The sequence below is a fragment of the Panthera leo genome, chromosome C1 (genome assembly GCF_018350215.1).
Source record: "Panthera leo isolate Ple1 chromosome C1, P.leo_Ple1_pat1.1, whole genome shotgun sequence".
Taxonomy (NCBI): Eukaryota; Metazoa; Chordata; class Mammalia; order Carnivora; family Felidae; genus Panthera; species Panthera leo.
The window spans coordinates 50,300,406-50,319,852 of record NC_056686.1 but is presented as its reverse complement, the minus strand read 5'-3'; the positions used below and the strand labels follow the sequence as shown (position 1 = coordinate 50,319,852).

At 38.0% G+C, this 19,447-nt stretch overlaps 1 protein-coding gene across 1 annotated transcript in view; it reads right to left on the bottom strand.

Annotated features, from left to right (window-relative positions):
• Positions 1-19,447, bottom strand: part of PATJ (PATJ crumbs cell polarity complex component) — a 363,753-nt gene that overhangs the window by 237,378 nt on the left and 106,928 nt on the right. The window contains exons 20-23 of the mRNA XM_042951928.1: positions 18,604-18,723; positions 16,407-16,802; positions 9,810-9,933; positions 4,238-4,412 (exon numbers count right to left, since the gene is read on the bottom strand). Of these exons, the coding sequence (XP_042807862.1) occupies positions 4,238-4,412; positions 9,810-9,933; positions 16,407-16,802; positions 18,604-18,723 (815 nt within the window). The remainder of the gene's footprint in view (positions 1-4,237; positions 4,413-9,809; positions 9,934-16,406; positions 16,803-18,603; positions 18,724-19,447) is intronic.

Below are 19,447 nucleotides of genomic sequence, written 5' to 3'. Positions count from 1 at the left end.
TCCATTGCACTACAGGCCCCCTTTAAATTTAATCTTAGAACAAACAAACAAACAAAAAATTAGGCCTCTAAAGGTACAGGGAAGTCAATGGGACGCAGAAGCACAGTGTACATTAAATAACTTAGCTGGGTTCTACACCAAAATTAATGCAAAGTAGAAACTCTAAACTATCATTTAGCACTTCATGATACCCTGATCTGAAAGACTGTCTTCCAAAAGAATCTATGCATTACTCAGAAAAGCTCCAGAGTGGCAATAAATATTCACCTATGAACCTAACTCCACGGGACATACCTCTAAAGACTAAAAGGGGGAACACATGACTTACAGGAACTCGTCTATTACCTGCTAAAATTTTAATATATCCTGAATCTATAACAGCAAGTCAAAAAAACAACATTCAAATGCAAGACTGAGCTCTCAAAAGTTAGGTTGAAACTCTTGAATGCCTGTGCCCACATAAGAAATCAGCTTGTCAAAGTTACCTCTGGAGAATAAGAAAGGAATGAGGTGGGAGTAAAGTGTATCTTCCCTTTCTGAAAGTGGTAAGAACTGAGTAAGACAGAATTGATGTTCCATTTTTACTTCTGCATAAGAAAGGGGGGGGTGGTTTTGGAAATTTGTTTAGATATTTTCCAATTACAGTTCTATACCTTTAAAAAAGCAGTCTCATTTCCGAATTCTTTGTGAGATTTAATTATTGACACCAAGCAGAAGAGAAATTTAAAAAATAAAACGGTCTCATTTGAAAAGTAATTTGACCATATAAGTAGTCAAAATTAGGGGGACCTGGGTGGTTGAGTCACTGGAGCAGGTAACTCCTGATTTCAGGGTTGTGAGTTTGAGACCCACATTGGGTGTAGAGATTACTTAAAAAAATTTCTAATTTAAAAAAAAAGTCAGGGCCACCTGGATGGCTCAGTTGGTTAAGTGGCTGATTTTGGCTCAGGTCATGATCTTACAGTTCATAGGTTGGAGCCCCACATCGGGCTCTGTGCTAACAGCTCAGAGCCTGCAGCCTGCTTCAGATTCTGTGTCTCCCTCTCTCTCTGCCTTTTTCCCACTCACACCCTGTCTCTCTCAAAAATAAACATTAAAACAATTAAAAATAAATTTAAAATAAGTCATAAAATTATATATATACATATATATTTTAAATGTTTATTTATTTTTGACAGAGAGAAAGAGACCATGAGCGGGGGAGGGGCAGAGAGAGAGGCAGACACAGAATCGGAAGCAAGCTCCAGGCTCTGAGCTGTCAGCACAGAGCCCGACGTGGGGCTTGAACTCACAGACTGCGAGATCATGACCTGAGCCGAAGTCGGATGCTCAACTGGCTGAGCCACCCAGGTGCCCCTATAAAATTATATTTTTAAGCCTTCCAGTACTTCCATCTGCAACCATCCCTCCTAAAGAAACAAACCCATTGCCTGTTTAATACTATGCATTTTCCCAGGAGCTTGGTTACATTGCTCATGCCAGGACACAGGACCTGTCAGCACCTCCCTGCCGAACACTGATCCAGTTCTGCTCAATGAAAAGCTATCAGATTTTTCCAAGTGGTTGAGCTTATCTGAGTCTTTCTTTCTTTCTTTTTTTTTTTTTTAATTTTTAATTTTATTTTAAGCGGTCTCCATACCCAATATGGAGCTCGAACTCAAAACCCTGAGACCAAGAATCACATGCCCCACTGACTGAGCCAGCCAGGAACCTCTGAGTCTTTTCCTTTACACTCAGAAAGGAGCTTTGCTGAAGCACAGAGACCAATTTTTTGCAATATGAAGTTTCTGTCTAAAACTATAGGCAGAGGGACACCTGCCTGGCTCAGTTGGTGGAGCACGTGACTCTTGATCTCATGGTTTTGAGTTCAAGCCCCACACTGGGTGCGCAAAGATTACTTGGAAATAAAATCTTAAAAATAAATAAATAAAATTAAATGTAAAGGTCAATAAAAAGGGTCAAAGTCACAGGTTGCTGAATGGAGAAGTGATATCATTCTAAGACACTTCATATGTCAATACAAAATCATTCTTGGACTAAAGGTTTAATAAAAACACGAAGGCCAATAAACCCACCCTATCTCTCATCCCTGTTATGCTTGGCCAACACCTCCAACTCCTTCCTTCCTTGCTGCTCTGGTTTCTCCTTCCATTCTCATACACCCCACCGATACCCCTTCCCCTCTCCCCGCCCCCAGGCCAAACTACCCATCACACTCCACGGAATCTCCTTGAATTGTCAAGAAACTACTCCACACTCTGACCTCTTCACCAAACATTCTCTCAACAGCTTCTGGTTCTCTGCCACAGATACCATGTTCAAGTGAATGATAATCACTCTCTCACCTTGGGAAGTTGGAAGGTGGGGGGCAGGGAGCAAGATTTTTCTAAACTGCTTTCCACCAACCACTAAGCCATTACTCTCCTACCCTTGTTTCAAAAGTGACACCTCTACTTTTAATGTACACATTACTACCACCTTATCACTCTTTTAAAATAATCTTTACCTAAATGACAAAAAATATAAAAAATAAAAAATCTCTTTGGATTCCTATCTACAGGATACAAATAGCACTTGCATTTGTATTTTGCTTTCATTCCTGGCACCTGTCTCTGTGGATTAACCACCAAAGGTTAATCTCTCTAGGTGTGCAATGTCTTTCTCTCCTTCTCCTCTCTCCAGGGACTGTGTTTAATAACTTCCTTTCCAGCATCCACATATTTCTTTGCTGGATCTTTCCCAGAAAGACACACACACAATACATATATCAACATATATGTAATTATGTATGCATAACCCCTTCTTCTTTACCTCAATCCAAAAATACCCTCTAGCTATCTAGATAACATGCATTCTGTCTCTTTTCATGACCTGGATTCTGAAAACACTAGTCTCACTGGACTTACTATGCCCAATTTCGGACCTGTTCAATTCTCAACCTACTACTCTCTGATTTCCATTTTTCTTAAATTGTTCTATGCTTACCTAGTGCATCCGTGTGGCCAAACCCCAAGTAAACTTTTCCATTTTACCTGCCCTGACCTCTGTGTAGGCCATAATGAAGGTCTGTGAAAACCTTTGGTAAAATGTTCTCTTGTCCGGTTTCTACGACAACCTCTAGGTTTAATTTCCTCTGACATTTTGTTCATTCCATTTCACTATTTTCTGCCTCCATTCTTACTTGTGATATTGCTGCTCTGCAAGACTCTAATTTTGGTCCCATGCTCTTCTTAGTATTTGAGCTTACCCTGGATGACTATTCAAATCTAGCAGTTTCACCTACACTTGATCTTGCTCCCAATTATTAACATCAGGATAGATACCAACATGAATCCCCAGAATCACACACCTAATTGATTCCACTGCGCTTTGTTGTCCTATGGATACTGGAACCTTCGTCTTGTCCCACACTGAATTCGTTTTCCCTTACAACCTGTTCATGCTCCTATAAACTTTTTTTTTTAATTAAAGTATAACATACAATGTTATATCGGTTTCAGGTGTGTGACACAGTGATTCAGTGGTTCTATACATTGCGAAACGCTCACCATAAGTGTAGCTACCACCTGTCATCATAAAAATTATATTAACTGCATTCCTTATGCTATACTTGTCTCTGTGACTTATTTAGTTTATAACTGGAAGTCTGTGACTCTTAATCCCCTTCACCTATTTCATCCATCCACCTCCCCTCCACTCCCCTCCGCTCCAGTTTGTTCTCGGTGTTTAGGAGACAGTTTCTGTTTGTTCGTTTGTTTTGTCTTTTTAGATTCCACATATAAGTGAAATCGTATGGCACTTGTCTTTCACTGTTCGACCTCCCTCATTTAGCATGACACCCTCTAAGTCCATCCATATTGTTGAAAACGGCAGCACTTAATCCTTTCTTATACACCACATTTTCTCTATCCATTCATCTATCATTGGACACTGAGTTTGCTTCCTCTGCTCCTACAGTCTTGTTAAAGAATTAATGGCACTGCAATGCATTTATTGTCCGAATCCAGAGACACAAGTCACCCTCAACTATGTCCTCTCACCCTGACACACGTTATTAGTCACCAATTCCAACAAATTCTCTCTTAAATCCACTGCCTCCTTAATTTGTCTGTATGTCTTGCTTATGTTGTGAAACTCCTAATCTCTTAGTAATTGTCTACTACAGGGCATTTTTTTTATAAGAGCAAAAAAACCAGACTACTTTATAATGTGAAAACAAAGATAAATGGTATCATACCATGCATCAGTGGTATATCTAGAAGACAGTGTTCCTGTGTATGCCGAGGTCTTGGAAACAACTCGAGTCCTGGGGAGTTGATATAAAGGCAAATCTTCTTGCTCCCTTCTTTGAGCCACAGCAGGAAGTTCAACAAGCAAGCCAGGACCTTGGGCATCATCTGGAATCATCATACCTACACAGCAAACCCAGATGATAGTGAACACAAGATGCTTTCATTTAGCCTTCATTCATTCAACAAATAGGCCTTTTCTAGGTAGAAATCTTATTAAGTAAAATGTTTAATATGTCAGATGGTGAAAAATGAAGGAAGGAAGGAGGACAGGGACTCCTCAGTGGAAGAGTTGCATTTCACACATGGCCTTACTGAAAAGAGGACATTTTAGCAATATAAATATTTTATCAAAAGAATCCCCTTAATGATGGTATTCTAATCTCACTGCACATTTTCCCTTATCAACCTCAGCTGTCCCAACTGCAGGCACTCCTGCATTTCACTTATTAAAAAATAAATAAATAAATAAATAAATAAATAAATAAATAAATAAATAAATAAGGGGTGCCTGGATGGCTCAGTCGGTTGAGGATCTGACTTCAGCTCAGGTCATGATCTCACATTTAGTGAGTTCAAGTCCCATGCTGGACTTGAACAGCTCAGAGTCTTGAGCATGCTTCGGATTCTGTGTCTCCTTCTCCCTCTGCCCCTCGCCATACACACACACACACACACACACACACACACACTCTCTCTCTCTCTCTCTCTCTCTCTTTCTCTCTCCCTCTCAAAAGTAAACAACCATTAAAGAAATATTACAATTGCATATTTGAAAGTTACTTAAGAGAATAGATCTTAGAAGTCCTCATCACGCACACAAAATAACTTCACAGAATGACAAATAACCAAATAAAAAATCTTACATCAAAAAATGTTTTAATTTTAATTCCAGTGTAGTTAACACACATTGTTATATTGGTTCAGGTATACAATATAGTGATTCAACAACTCCATACATCACCCGGTGCTCATCAGGTTAAGAAAACAGATTTTTAAAGGGGCTTTGTTTACAAATTTCATAATTCTTTTACATTTGTTACCTATTTAATTCTCGTGTCAAACTATGAGTTAGAAAAGATACTAACAACTGTTATTTTATAGATGGAGAAATTCAAGTTAAGGAATTTTGCCAAATGGAATGTGCAAGTTTACCTGACATGCCATCTGTGTTATTTCCACATTTCCTGAAAAAAAGAATAACTGGGGCAGAGCTGTGCATAGAGTCCTATGACTCATAGGACCCTTACTGGCATAGGTCTATTAATCACTCTTAGGATACACCCGATTCTCAGCCAATCCTTCTCGAGCATATTACAAATATGATGAATTGTGATCAAATGTCTTCCTTAAATCCACACATTTATAGTATGTTTTGGAGCTCTGCCTAATCAGAAAATCACAAATTATTTCTAAAAGATATAGGTATTATCCTAAAACTTTTCCTATAAGCATTACCTCAACTCTTTCCATTTCTTCATAATGAACAAATTTTCTAGTAAACTCACTACTACTGCCTTTTATCTTGTCTAGAAACTTTGGAACTGGGGTCTAATCAGTTGGTAATGCAACAGAATCTGAAGAGGGAGTGAATTTAACTTTAATGCTCAGGTTGTGTTAAAGAAGTCTCAGGGTCTGTCCCCCATCCCTATGCACCCTTCACTCCTATTCTCTGGGGCCTCCATTCCTACAAAGCACTCTAATCCATCTCGATGCCAGAGAGTTCTAGCTTGGCCTGTCTGCCTCTTCCCCACTGAAGAGGGACCAGGGGTGGGACTAGATTCTGGCCGGAATGGCCAGAAACCAGTGTTAAGAAGAGGGAACTGGCTTTATTTGCAGAGCTGGTTCTCATCCACCCACACTGGTAAAAGCAGACTGTTAAATTATGGCATTGGGTTTCATAGGTTGCTGCAGTTTGTTTAAAACTTTTCATTACCTGTTCCACAGAAAGGCTGCCGTGCCCTTTGCCCCACTCCTCCTCCATGGACCCTGGGTGCTGGTGCTCAGGCACGCATTTCTCATCTGTCACAGTGCGTGACACACTCACACTTTACAGAGCTGTTCGCCAAGTGCACTGCAGTTCCCAGAGCCCATAAAACAAATCAAGTCCTCGAGGAACTATGCAGTTGTTAGGGAAGGGCCATAATAGGAGCACAAAGGTTAGAAAAACAAAGAAGCTAAAAAAAATTTTCCTGGACAAATGGAGGTTAATGTTTATAGGAGAGGAATGGGGGAGACTTTCAAAAGGTTTATACTTGGTAAGGAGCAAGAACAGAATGGTTAACAAAATAAAGGCAACGAGAATCCAAGTAGAGAGGAGGGTGGGTTATTGTATAACTTGGCCGCTGCCAGAGGGAGGGAGGGCTGGGGGTTGCAATGCTGTTGAATAGCCACACATGAGCAGCATTTCACTCTCTCATTCAACAAATATTTCTTGAGCACCTACTACGGTAACAAAAATCAGATACAAGCCTTGCCCTCCAGAAGCTTAATTTATAGGAAGAGGTAGGCATGCAAATGAGTATGTGTGCCTGACCCTTGAGTGCAATGACAGAGCATCATCCAGGGTTCCCTGGGGACACCATCCAGACAGGGGCAGTCAAAGATTAGGAATTAGAACTACCTTCTGTCAGAAACCTTTTGAAATGCTGTAATACTAAATGTGTTATTGATTTGGAATTTATCTTGTAAGCTTTACCTTACTAATTATGCTCATTATAGGTTTATTTTCACAGCCCATGAAGAGTAAAGGCTCTTAGAAGCTACATAATGTTGGACTAAATATAGGGTCAAGAATAGCTCTTCACATATAAGGTTCTCAAAAATAATTTTTTTTTTGATGTTTATTTTTGAGAGAGAGAGAGAGACAAAGCGTGAGCAGTGGAGGGGCAGAAAGGAGACAGAATCTGAAGCAGACTCCAGGCTCTATGCTGTCAGCACAGAGCCCAATGTGGGGCTCAAACTCACAGACTGTGAGATCATGACCTGAGCCGAAGTCGGACGCTTAACTGACTGTGCCACCCAGGCGCCCCTCTCAAAAATAATTTTTAAATTTATTGCTCAGAAAAAGAAATTTAATTGTTCAGAGATAAACCTAAAACTGTCTGATACTAATAAAGAGGTCAAAGAGTTACAGATTTGAAAGAGGGCTTAGCGAATACTTAGCCCAGGGGAGTTTACTTAGGAGAAGCTGGCAGGATTGCCTGGTGACAGAGCAGGGTACCTGCTTTGTACAGAGGGACGTGGGACTAAAAGCGTCAGCCCTTTGCTGGAAAGGATCTCAAGAGCAAAATCAAACTCTGACTAGAATAAATTCAATATGTATGCTGCTGAAACCTGTATCGACTCTGTATTAATAATTTCTCAGCCTACCCACAGTTAGCATTAATCCAAATAGTCATGCCTGCCACATGGCATTCTAGAGGCTTTCAAAATTTTTTCCTAAAAGCATGTGGTTATGAATGTATTTCCAGTGAGGATAGATCTAAGATATACAAGTTTAACTTCATTCCCAAAGCTATAATCTCTAAAAAAATAAATTTCCAGATCCTTGTAAAGTATCAGACTGAGGCAGAGTAGAGGGCATAATGGGGGGACCTCTCTAAAAGATACATCCAAGTCAGAGAACTTGTCAATGTGACCTTATTCGGAAAAAAGGTCTTTGCAGATACATTTAAGTATCATGAGATTAGACCATCCTGGATTACCCAAGTGGGCCCTAAATCCAATGACAGATGTCCCTATAGGAGACAAAGAATAGAAGACACAGGTCAAGAGAAGAGAGCCGTGTGAAGACAGAGGCACACATAACAGTGATGCAGCCACAAGCCAAAGAAGGCTGGAGCCACTAGAAGCTGGAAGAGGAAAAGACCAGATAATTCCCTAGGGCCTTCAGAGGGAGCACAGCACCTTGACTTAGGGCTTTGGGCCTTGAGAACAGTGAGAGAATTAATATCTGTTGTTTTAAGCCACCAAGTTTGCGACAATTTGCTACAGCAGCCCTGGAAAACTTCGAGAGCCAGTAGAAGTCAGAAGTAATTTTGGAGCCATTTAGATAATACACAGAGCAGAGCTCAAGAGGAACTATCTTCTCCGTCTTCTTCCCAACTCTGCTGCTCTTCCCCACAAACACCCACCCCATATAGCCAGTTTATCCTTTCAATCCTGACAGTGTAGAGCAGTGAGTGATTCTCAACTCTGCCCCCCCCCCCCCCAGGGGACATCTGGCAGTGTCTGAAGACATGTGATTTTGATCAGGCCTGGCAATGTGAGTACCACTGGCATCAGAGTTAGAAGGCAGGGAAGCTATTAACATTCTACCAAGCACAGGTCAGCTCTCCACCATAAAGAATCATCTGGTCCAAAATAGTAATGACATTGCTATAAAGTATCAATGGCAATCAAACAGATATGGCCTATTAATTCAATTATTCATTCATTTGTGCAGTAAATCTTCTCTAAGTACTTAAAGGACTATGGAAATGTGATAAAAAAATTTAAAACAGTTTAATGGAACACTTTTGGGGGGAAAAGTCCCATTTTTATCCTAGTCATAATCGGTTATACGTCATGAAAAACTGGATAAACTCATCAAATCTTAGATATTCAAAATTAACTACCCATGCTCTGTTTTGACTCCGAACTGACAACTATTTATCATCTCAGAGAGGACTTGAATCTTCACTGCTAATGACTCCATTCTCTGGATTTTACTCAACAGAATGCTGAATTCATAAAAACCATTACATGGCTTTCTATAATGCACTCCATCCCCTCCAATGTATTACCATACAACATGAGAATTGTCCAGAGAAAGACTTTTCCTATAAGCAGAGTCATAACACATGAAGGACAGCATAAATCCTGAACAATGGCTCTATAAATCCCAGTGCTGTGAAAGAACTTAACGGTCTCACCTAGGGATCTCAATAGTATAACAGCCTCTGATGTTTCAGTGTTGGATGAAGAAAAATTATTTTTCACAGTCGAGTTTTCAAAATTATGTAAGAGTCAATATTGGGGGTAGGCAAGGAGAGGCACTATACTTTTAGGATTCTTTAATGGAAACTAAGTTATTAATGCACCAAAATTGACCATAATATATGGCTATAAAAATGTTTCATAAATGTTTAAAATATGACTCTCTTTATTAATATTTAACAACCTCATTCAATGAGCTAACAGTATCACTTAATAGCATCAGAGGTTTTAATATATATTAGTAGAGACTTATTTCAAACTTAGCACGTAAGGTACTAGTTTTAGTTTTAATCCACACTGCTTATAAAAAGCAAAATCAGGCATTGAAAATATAGCCCTTTCGGAAAAGAGAATCTTAAGTTCTATGTTGAAATATGAGCCAGGTTTATTCTTCCAGATATTCTGAAGCAGATTAATAAACATTTAAATTTGCATCATTATGAATGAAAATAGGACAGTAAGACTTATCGTCTATAAAAACAAAGCTGAAAGATTGCAAAATAATGTAATTTGTGTTTATGAGAAACAAAAACCACAAACCTAAATCCAGACTGCTTTGTGTTAATGAATTAAGATTTTCCAGATCATCAAATCTGCCTTGTTGACTGCTTCCTTCAGATGAGGGCATGGAGGGTAGGGAACCAATGCCAAAATTTTCTTTCATCTTGAGAGGAAGAAAGACAGAAATGCATTAGTACTTTGTGATAAAATGAGGTACAGCATAATGTTGTTCAAACCAGATAATGATTGCGGAAAACTGGCCCTGCAAACAGGCCTCCTCAAGTAGTGGTTTATGCAATGGTAAGCAGTAATGAATGCTGGTAACTTAATCTCCACAAGAGTACTAATAGTTTTTTAGTAGTATTAGGCTAATAGTTTTTTCTTTTTTTTTTTTTTTTTAACACTGGATTTTTTTCACAAAAAAATTGTTTTATAAACATTAATGAGTGGATTTAAGTAAACAATCACAAAGGTATAAGAATAAAGATCTATCCAGTCAAGCAAGGTCAATGGCTGACACACACTAACTCATAGAGTATGTTGGAGCACAACCTCAATAGCTTCACTGACAATCCCAAACCAACTGGCGGATTTTCACAGCTCTGAGCTCTTGCTTTACCCTCCCTAAAACCTTTATCTGCCTGGCAAACATCAGCTACCCAAACCTAAAACCTACAGATAAGCACATTTTTGCATTTTCCAGTTGTCTTCCTTTGATACATGTCTTCTCTGGTTTCCCAAAGTTACAACCTTCCAGAACATATGATTTTCGCTGAAATATTTTATTATCATATTTTAAAAACTTTTATAAGCATAAAATTAAATGACAATGTTAGGGCCACCATAGGCATATACTGCAATTCATTTAAGACAAGTAACACCTATGTCATTCTCTGTTGGAAATTTAGCTTGTTCAAAACTGAAACATGAATGACATCTTTTACAGGGTCCCCATTTTTTTTTCATTATGTTATATTGGTCAGACCTCAATGGTATGAGAAGGATCTCTCATAAACTGGTGAACCAAATACTGCTAGCTTTTTCCATACAGATTATGAATAAAGCTAAGTATAGAACTGTATCAGATATTTAATGGAAATATTCAACTCAAATATTAAATTGGGGTGAGAAAGGAGATACAACTATCTAGTTGCCTAGAATAAAATAAGAATTTCTTAGAGAAGGGAATAAGGAGGAAATAGTAAGCAATGAATATTTATATTTGATAGCAATTTGGGACTTATTAAAAAAAGTTTATGGCAACTATATGAGGAATAAGAGAATTGATATCTGAATCTGAATTTCAATATAAGAGGGTTAGATCTTTAGGAAAAAAAAGTTTTATGAAAAAAAATTTTTTTAGTGTTTATTTTTGAGACCGAGCATGAGTGGGGGAGGGGTGGAGAGAGAGAGAGAGGGAGACACAGAATCCGAAGGAGCCTCCAGGCTCTGAGCTGTCAGCACAGAGTGCGACACGGGGCTCGAACTCACGGACTGTGAGATCATGACCTGAGGTGAAGTCAGACGCTTGACTGACTGAGCCATGCAGGTGCCCCGGAAAAAAAAGTTTTTCTAAATAGAGAAGAAAATAAAAAAACATACAATTAGTCTTAGGTAATTAATCCTCAGGCAAGAGTCAGATATTTTATTTTTATTTATTTATTTTTTAATGTTTTTTATTTATTTTTGAGAGAGAGACAGAGTGTGAGCAGGGGAGGGGCAGAGAGAGAGGGAGAAACAGAATCCTAAACAGGCACCAGGCTCTAAGCTGTCAGCACAGAGCCTGACACAGGGCTCGATCCCACAGATCACAAGATCATGATCTGAGCCGAAGCTGGACACTTAACTGAAAGAGCCACCCAGGTGCCCCAAGAATCAGATCTTCTAAAAAGGGGCAAAAAATGTGGACATTTCTTCAGCGGGTGGCCAATGAACACATGAAAAGTTGCTCAACTTTTCTTAATAATTAGAAAAATGCAAATCAAAACCACAATAAGGGATGCCTGAGTGGCACAGTCAGCTAAGCGTCCGACTTTGGCTCAGGTCATGATCTCACGGTTCGTGAGTTCGAACCCTGCATTGGGCTCTGTGCTGACAGCTCAGAGCCTGGAGCCTGCTTAATATTCTGTCTCCGTCTCTCTCCCTGCCCCTCCCCTGCTTGTGCACTCTCTCTCTCACTCAAATATAAATAAACATTAAAAAAATTAAAAAAACAAACACAATAAGATACTACTTGGGACCTATTTAAAAAAACAAAAATAGGGGCGCCTGGGTGGCTCAGTCGGTTAAGCGGCCCACTTTGGCTCAGGTCATGATCTCGCGGTCCATGAGTTCGAGCCCCGCGTCAGGCTCTGTGCTGACAGCTCAGAGCCTGGAGCCTGTTTCAGATTCTGTGTCTCCCTCTCTCTGACCCTCCCCTGTTCATGCTCTGTCTCTCCCTGTCTCAAAAATAAATAAAACGTTAAACAAACAAACAGAAAACAGGTATTGGCAGGCATGTGGAAAAACTGGAAAATTTGTGCACTGCTGGTGGGAACGTAAAATGATACAGCTACTGTGGAAAACAGGATGGTGACACCCCAAAAAATTAAACATAGAATTACCATATGAATTGCCATATGCAATGTTGCATCTGGGGAAATACCCCAAAAAATTTAAAACCGTTATTTGAACAGATACTGTATACCAGTGTTTGCAGCAGTATTATTCGTAATAGCCTTAGGTAGAAACCCAGATGTTCATCAAGTGATGAAGGAGTAAACAAATTGTGGTATATACATACAATGGAATGTTATTCAGCCTTACAAAGGGAGAAAATTCCAACACATATGATGTGGATGAAACTGGAAGGCATTATGCTAAATGAAATAAGCCCCACACAAGAGGACAAATATTGTATGATTCCACTTATATGAGATACTGAGTCAAATTCTTAGAGAAAGAAAGTAGAACTATAGTTTGTTGCCAGGGGATGAGAGAAGGGAAGAATGGAAAGTCACTGTTTAATGGGTACAGACTTTCAATCTGGGAAGATAAAAAAGTTCTGGAGATGGATGGTGATAATGATTGTACAATAATGAAAGTGTATTTAATGCTACTGGAACTGTAAACCTAGAATGATTAAAATGGTGTATTTTATGTTCAGTATCCCCTCCTTATCTGTGGTGGACACATTCCAAGATCCCCAGTGGATGCCTGAAACCAAAGATAGCACTATACCCTGTATATACTGTTTTTTCATATACACGCATACCTATGATAAAAGTTTAATTTATAAATCAGGCACAGTAAGAGATTAACAATAACTAATAAAGAAATAGAATATATTCCAATAAGAGTTATGTAAATGTGGTCTCTTTCTCTCTCAAAATATCTTACTGTACTGTAGTCACCCTTCTTTTTAGGATGATGATGTGAGATGATAAAATGCCTAAGTGACAAATAGCGAGGTGAATGGTGTAGGCACATGTTAGGCTACTAGTGACCTTCTGACACTGTTGGAAGGAGGATCATCTGTTTCCAGACCTCAGGTGACCACGGGTAACGGTACTGTGAAAGGGAAACCACAGGGACTACTAGGATGTATATTTTACCACAAATAAAAATAAAAAACCAGATCTGTAAATCTTGATGGTTTCACCCTTCAATTAAAATGGAGAAATGAGTGATAGAGAAAGGTAAACTTAAGTAGCAGGTACTACAAATATAGTTACGTCTGTACCCCAAAATGGATATTACAATAAAGACAGAAATGATAATGTTCCTCTACCCTTCTGGAGGGCACTCTCTAAACAAGAGTATTGAGAATTATATATTTATAAAATAATCAAATGTTTTAACAATCTACCCAGGGATTGTAATATTAGATGATAAATTTTCATCACAGGAGTATATTTCTGAGAGGAGGGTAAATAAAGATTCAAGCCCATCCTGATCTTATGTGTGTAACTGTTATAGAGAATCAGAATAGTCTATCAAAAACATGCCACTTTGGCATAAGGATTATTTTGAGAGGAAGACAAATGAGAAACAGCACACACAGAAAAGCTATCTTCCCCTGATTCTTGATCACTAGAGAGGATGCTAGATTTTATTCTGCTAAGAGATGGCACTAAGAGAAACATACATAACAAAACAGCCCTTATCTTCCATCAATTTCCCCCTTATATTTACCTTCCTACAGCTCTGACCCTAAAACCTAAACTCCTTTTCCTTTGTCTTGTTACTTCTCTAGAAATGTGTTGTTCTTTGTTAAAATGCCATGTAAGCCCGAGTTCTAAGCACCCCTTTGAGTTATTCATCAATGAGTTTCTTCTGCTTGTGTGCATGCCACACTTGTTAATAAATTGTTTTCCTTTTGCCAATCTTTCATCAGCTTGATTTCCATGGCCTAGCCACAAAACCAATGAGGTTAGAGGAAAAAAAACTGTCCCTCCCCTACACTGTCATCATTGTGGAGTCCAGAAAGGGAGGAAAAGAGTTAATGCCCCAAACAAGAACATATAATTATTTAAAGAAAATAAAATTTTGTGCAGACTAGACACATTAGGTCTGAAACAATTTTAATCAATGCCACTTTAGAGGGTTTACAGAGGTCACCTCACAGAATCAGAAATGGAAAATAAAAAGAAGGAAGCTAGGAAATTTAACAGAGATTCAGTAATTAGAATGCATGCCTTTCAAACTGTGAGCACTGAATGTTGTTATAAACCAGCGTTTCAAATAGTAATTTAACAAACAACAGAGTAAGTGGTTGTATTGTGAAGATCATTGCTATGTGCTTACGAATGGAATTCTTTTAAAGCCTACTGCCTTGCAAATGAGTAGTTGAGATCAGGATAAAATTTTGACTGATAGTATGGATTCAAAAATTACTGTATCTTGGGGTGCCTGGGTGGCTCAGTCTGCTAAGCATCCTCTTGGCTTCAGCCAGCACAGGTCGTGATCTGACAGATAGTGAGATGGAGCCCCACATCAGGCTCTGTGCTGGCAGTATGGAGGCTGCTTGGGATTCTCTCTCTCTGTCCCTCCCCCATTTGCACTCCCTCTCTCAAAATAATAAAATAAACTTTAAAAAAAAGCGACTGTATCTCAAACAACTTAGATGAAAATTAAGATGGTGTATCCAGAAAGCTGTGTTAAATGACCAAAAAGTGATTCTAGTAGTAATGGAAATATGGACATTCAATATGTGTTGAAAGAATCCAAATAAATCCAAATAAAATTGCCATTAAATGTAAGAATAAGCAAAAAAATTTAACATTTGACAGTGTTTAAAATGTGAATGTTTAAATTTATGATGTAAATATTGTGAATGTAGCTTTGACTATTTCATCTAGAACCCTAAAAATTTATACATAAAAATGGGCCTCTTTTTCAGGTTGCCTTGTATTTGGGTAAATAGAAAATTTTCCTTATAGAATAAAGCCACAAGTGACTATTTGTGAACATTAACTAGTCTGTGATTAGAATTTGTTCCACATAACTGGATATTCTGTTTGAGTTCAAATACTTAGGGGTATAGGAACAGGACCAGCAAGGAAAGAAAGCACCAATGTCAATGGCAACACACCAGGTGATTCTCTGTTACTTCTTCCTATATCCAGGTATTATTCACATAATCTTAAAATATCTGTTCTCTGGTAGGCTTCCCAGAGTCCTATATCATGGGTAATCCTCTAGGGTCCATAAATACAGCTTGCAGAGCACCTTGAATAGCAGAAGGACCCATAGTGTTTGCAAAAGGGGAGAAAGGAAGATAGGTTTGAAGGAGGAGGGAGCACAAAAACCAGCCTTATGAGCCCTGTAATAGAGCAAAGAAAGGCCCACTCCCCACAGCACTGCAAGAAAGTGGCTGACCTCCGTGAGGGGAACAGTGCACTGTACCTAAACATATTGCTAAGTGGCCTTTTAAATATCCCTATAAGTTTCTTTTCATTCACCTGGAAATTAATCTTCAGCATGAAATGAACAAACAAACCAAAACATTAAAAAATGTCCCTAATGAAAGATTCCAATTGGTGACCAGTTAACTCTAATTTTATAAAAATAAAGTTTATTGGTTATCTAATAGCAAAGGCAAACCTATTGAAATATAATGCTTTCCTGTCAAGTTGAAAACAGGTAGTATCACAAATGTAAAGATAATTTTTTAGAGTTCAGTGACCTTCTATTTAGTATGACACATAACACAGAACAGTGTGGGTAAGCAAGACATAAACAAGAGATCTTTAATTAATTTTGCCTTGATTTTTCCCTGATAAATACTATGTGAGAAATACAACGCTGTGTTTCTCTGAGAGATAAAAAATCACAAATGGCCAAATAGCTCTTTTTTGAAATGGATAATCTAGAGAAATAAATCACTAAAAAAATCAAGGCAAAAACCACTATAAACCACTATAAAAGGCAACTGCAGCCTATTGACTCTCACTAGAAGTTATATAATACAGAAAAGATGAGTTTATACTTACAGTAATACACAGTACAGTGTATCTTGGAAAAATGATTAATTACAAAAATTACCTTTTCCATTACATTTTTTTTTTTTTTTGAAATGCACAGGACTTAGCAACAGGGATAGGGAGGGAGGGGAACAGAATGGGGGGATGTGGAAGATCTGTTCTCAACCCTTACCATGTTTTCAGCGCTGTAGCCATACTGCTGTGTTTCCTGGGAATAGATACTCATCATGGACCTTGCTTCTTGAAGCTCAGGTGGTTCACTGTCATGTAACCACTGTGTGCCAAAATGAAGTTCCTTCACGGAGGGAACAGGAGCAGCCTCTTGAAGGTGCGAAGAGGCATACAAGTCCATGGACTGAAAGCGATCTTGATACAGCTCATATTCTTCATCCACAAGCATCTCTCTTTCTTCCCCCATCTCTTGCAACCTGGGAGTCAGAAATTCACGCATCTCCCAGGCCTCCTTGCTGTTGTCTATCTCTTTTTGTTGGGACTGGAAAGTCTTCCCCAAATCTAGGAACGGCTCATCTACAAGTTCCTCTTTATAATAGGGTTCATCTCTAAATCCCTGTAAATAAAAGTTGCAAAATAATTTGAATTCCCCCTCCTTTAAAGCGGCACTCTATACATTAACTGGAAGGTTAACCCGTGACAGAACCACAGTGACTACATTCCATGCCCAGCCACAGTTAACTTGAACGGCTCTCCATCACAAAGGAGGAGAAATAAATGCTCACTCCCACACAACCCTCAAAGCAGGAAAGGGACAAACAGTTAAGAGGCAGAAATCTGCCACTGGCAAGGTGAATGACTATTCTAAAAGGTTCGTTACACATTAACCACCTAAAACTTCTCAATCAGAAATAAGAATTTTGTTAACTGCTACATGAATATTTAACTCATTCATCTCAGAGAAAAGTAGTACATAAATATAGATACACATCATTCTATTCCCTAAGAAAGCAAAAACTTAAAAAGTCAGGATTTTCAAGCTTAGCTAATTCAAAATAAATTATGGCTATTGAAATTATCAAAAAGCATTCTCCATAAACTAAAGATATGGGAAGTAGGTCTCAACTACTTTGAGTATGACTATTTTATAATATGCCTATGTAACAGACATGTAATTTTTTCATCTGTACTGAAATTACATGGCAAAAAGGAATGAATATAGAATGCTTTCTAATTAATTTATATTTTACTAATTAGAAGATCAAGTACATGCAACTGAAACTAAATAGTCACATATGTGCAGAAACTTTGTTGAATTCCCAGGTAATGCCTGAGAAATGTATGGGTTTGCTGAGCCTCTAACCTAACCCTGGAGAATCCTCAGAGTGCTGACCACAATGAGGCCCAATTCCTCCTGAGAGATCAGTGACATTTCCTATTTGGAGACCTATTCATTAAATATTATCAAATGTAAATTCATGGGATGAATCACTACTTCCCACCTTTATATTATTATAGCATATCAAATACAGCAACCTAGTTAATTTTTTTAAAGGTGTATTTACAGGGTATATTTAAAGAAGTCATATACTTATGAAATTTTAACAAAAAATGTTGACACTAAAAAACCCACAATGTACAGTATAGAAATAAACATCAGGGGCGCCTGGGTGGTTCAGTCGGTTAAGTGTCTCCGACTTCAGCTCAGGTCATGAGCTTGCAGTTTGTGGGTTCGAGCCCCACGGTGGCCTCTGTGCTGGCAGCTTGGAGCCTAGAGCCTGCTTCACATTCTCTGTCTCCCTTTCTCTCTGCCCCTCCCCCCACATCAAAAATAAACATTAAAAAAATATGTAAAGAAATAAACATCAGTTTGAGACACTGTCAATAAATTATGCAAAAAATATCACCAGATGGTTGCTATCAAGTAAAGCAAAACCATACACCATTCTCTACCTGCAAAGAGCAAAATAAGCACAATTCATTTTAAGAATAAAAAAGGAAAAGCTTCAAAATATACTTCCTAAAATTAAAGCATAATGATGGTTTTGACTAAATAACTTTTCTTTAGAAAGTATTGAATGAGAAGTCCTTTGGAATAGCTCTGTTTTCTACAGCATTTTAAATGCAGGTCTATTTTCAAACATATGTTCTACCCTCAAATATTTAAGAGTATATTAGCGATACAAAATCAGATATGTTTGTGCTTTGAAAATGACTCATATCTGGCCTATGTTAATTATGAGGCCAATGTCGTACAAGAGGGAAACCATTTCATCTTAAAAAAATTAAAAAGAGAGGAGGATCATTTAATTTGAATCTCTTTAGCCTAGAGAGTGAGAACAAGCTCTTGTCTTCTTTTTTATAGCAATGTTAGCTCACAATAAACCATTCAAATAGGAAATCAATTTACTAAATACCTGGGGTGCTTCGAGTATTAAAGATGAATTTATATCATGAATTGTTTCTGAAAGTTCAGTCTTGTCTTCATTTCTGTTTGAATGTAAAATATAATGACTTTCTCCCTCTTTATCATCTTCCTGAAAATAGAAGCAATTTTTTTTGTTTTTTTATGCACAATTGAAGACAAGTTTTTGTCAACTCTGAAGCTATTTTTTATTGACATATAACATTAAACACTGTATCCATTAAACGTACAACATAATAATTCGATATATGTATATTTTGCAAAATGATTATCACAATAAGTTTGGTTACATCGGCAACTTTCAAATATACAATATGGTATTGTTAACTGTAGTCACTATGCTGTATATTACATCCACAAGACTTATTTATAACTGGAAGTTTGTATCTTTTGGCCACCTTCACCCATCTTGCCCACCACTCCTCACCTCTGGCAACTAAAGAAGCACTTTCATAACCAAGAAAATACCTTAGTTTTGAACTCTCTTCAGATTAATTCTCATCTTTCCATTAAATGCAAGGACACAATAAACTTTATGCAAATTATATCATTAGAACGAACTTTAATAATTAAACAGAAAACCATATTCAGGTCAAAGCTTCTCAAATTCTTGTTTTCTTTTTAAGTATTCCCTACACTACATACAAAAGAATGAAACTTGACTGCTTTCTTTCATTAAACTCAAAATGGATTAAAGTCCTAAGCATCAGACCTGAAACCATAAAAATCCTTAAAGAGAGTACAGGCAGTAATTTCTCTGCCCGTGACATCAGTCATAGCAATATTTTTCTATAGGCCTCTTGAGGCAAGGGAAATAAAAGCAAAAATAAACCATT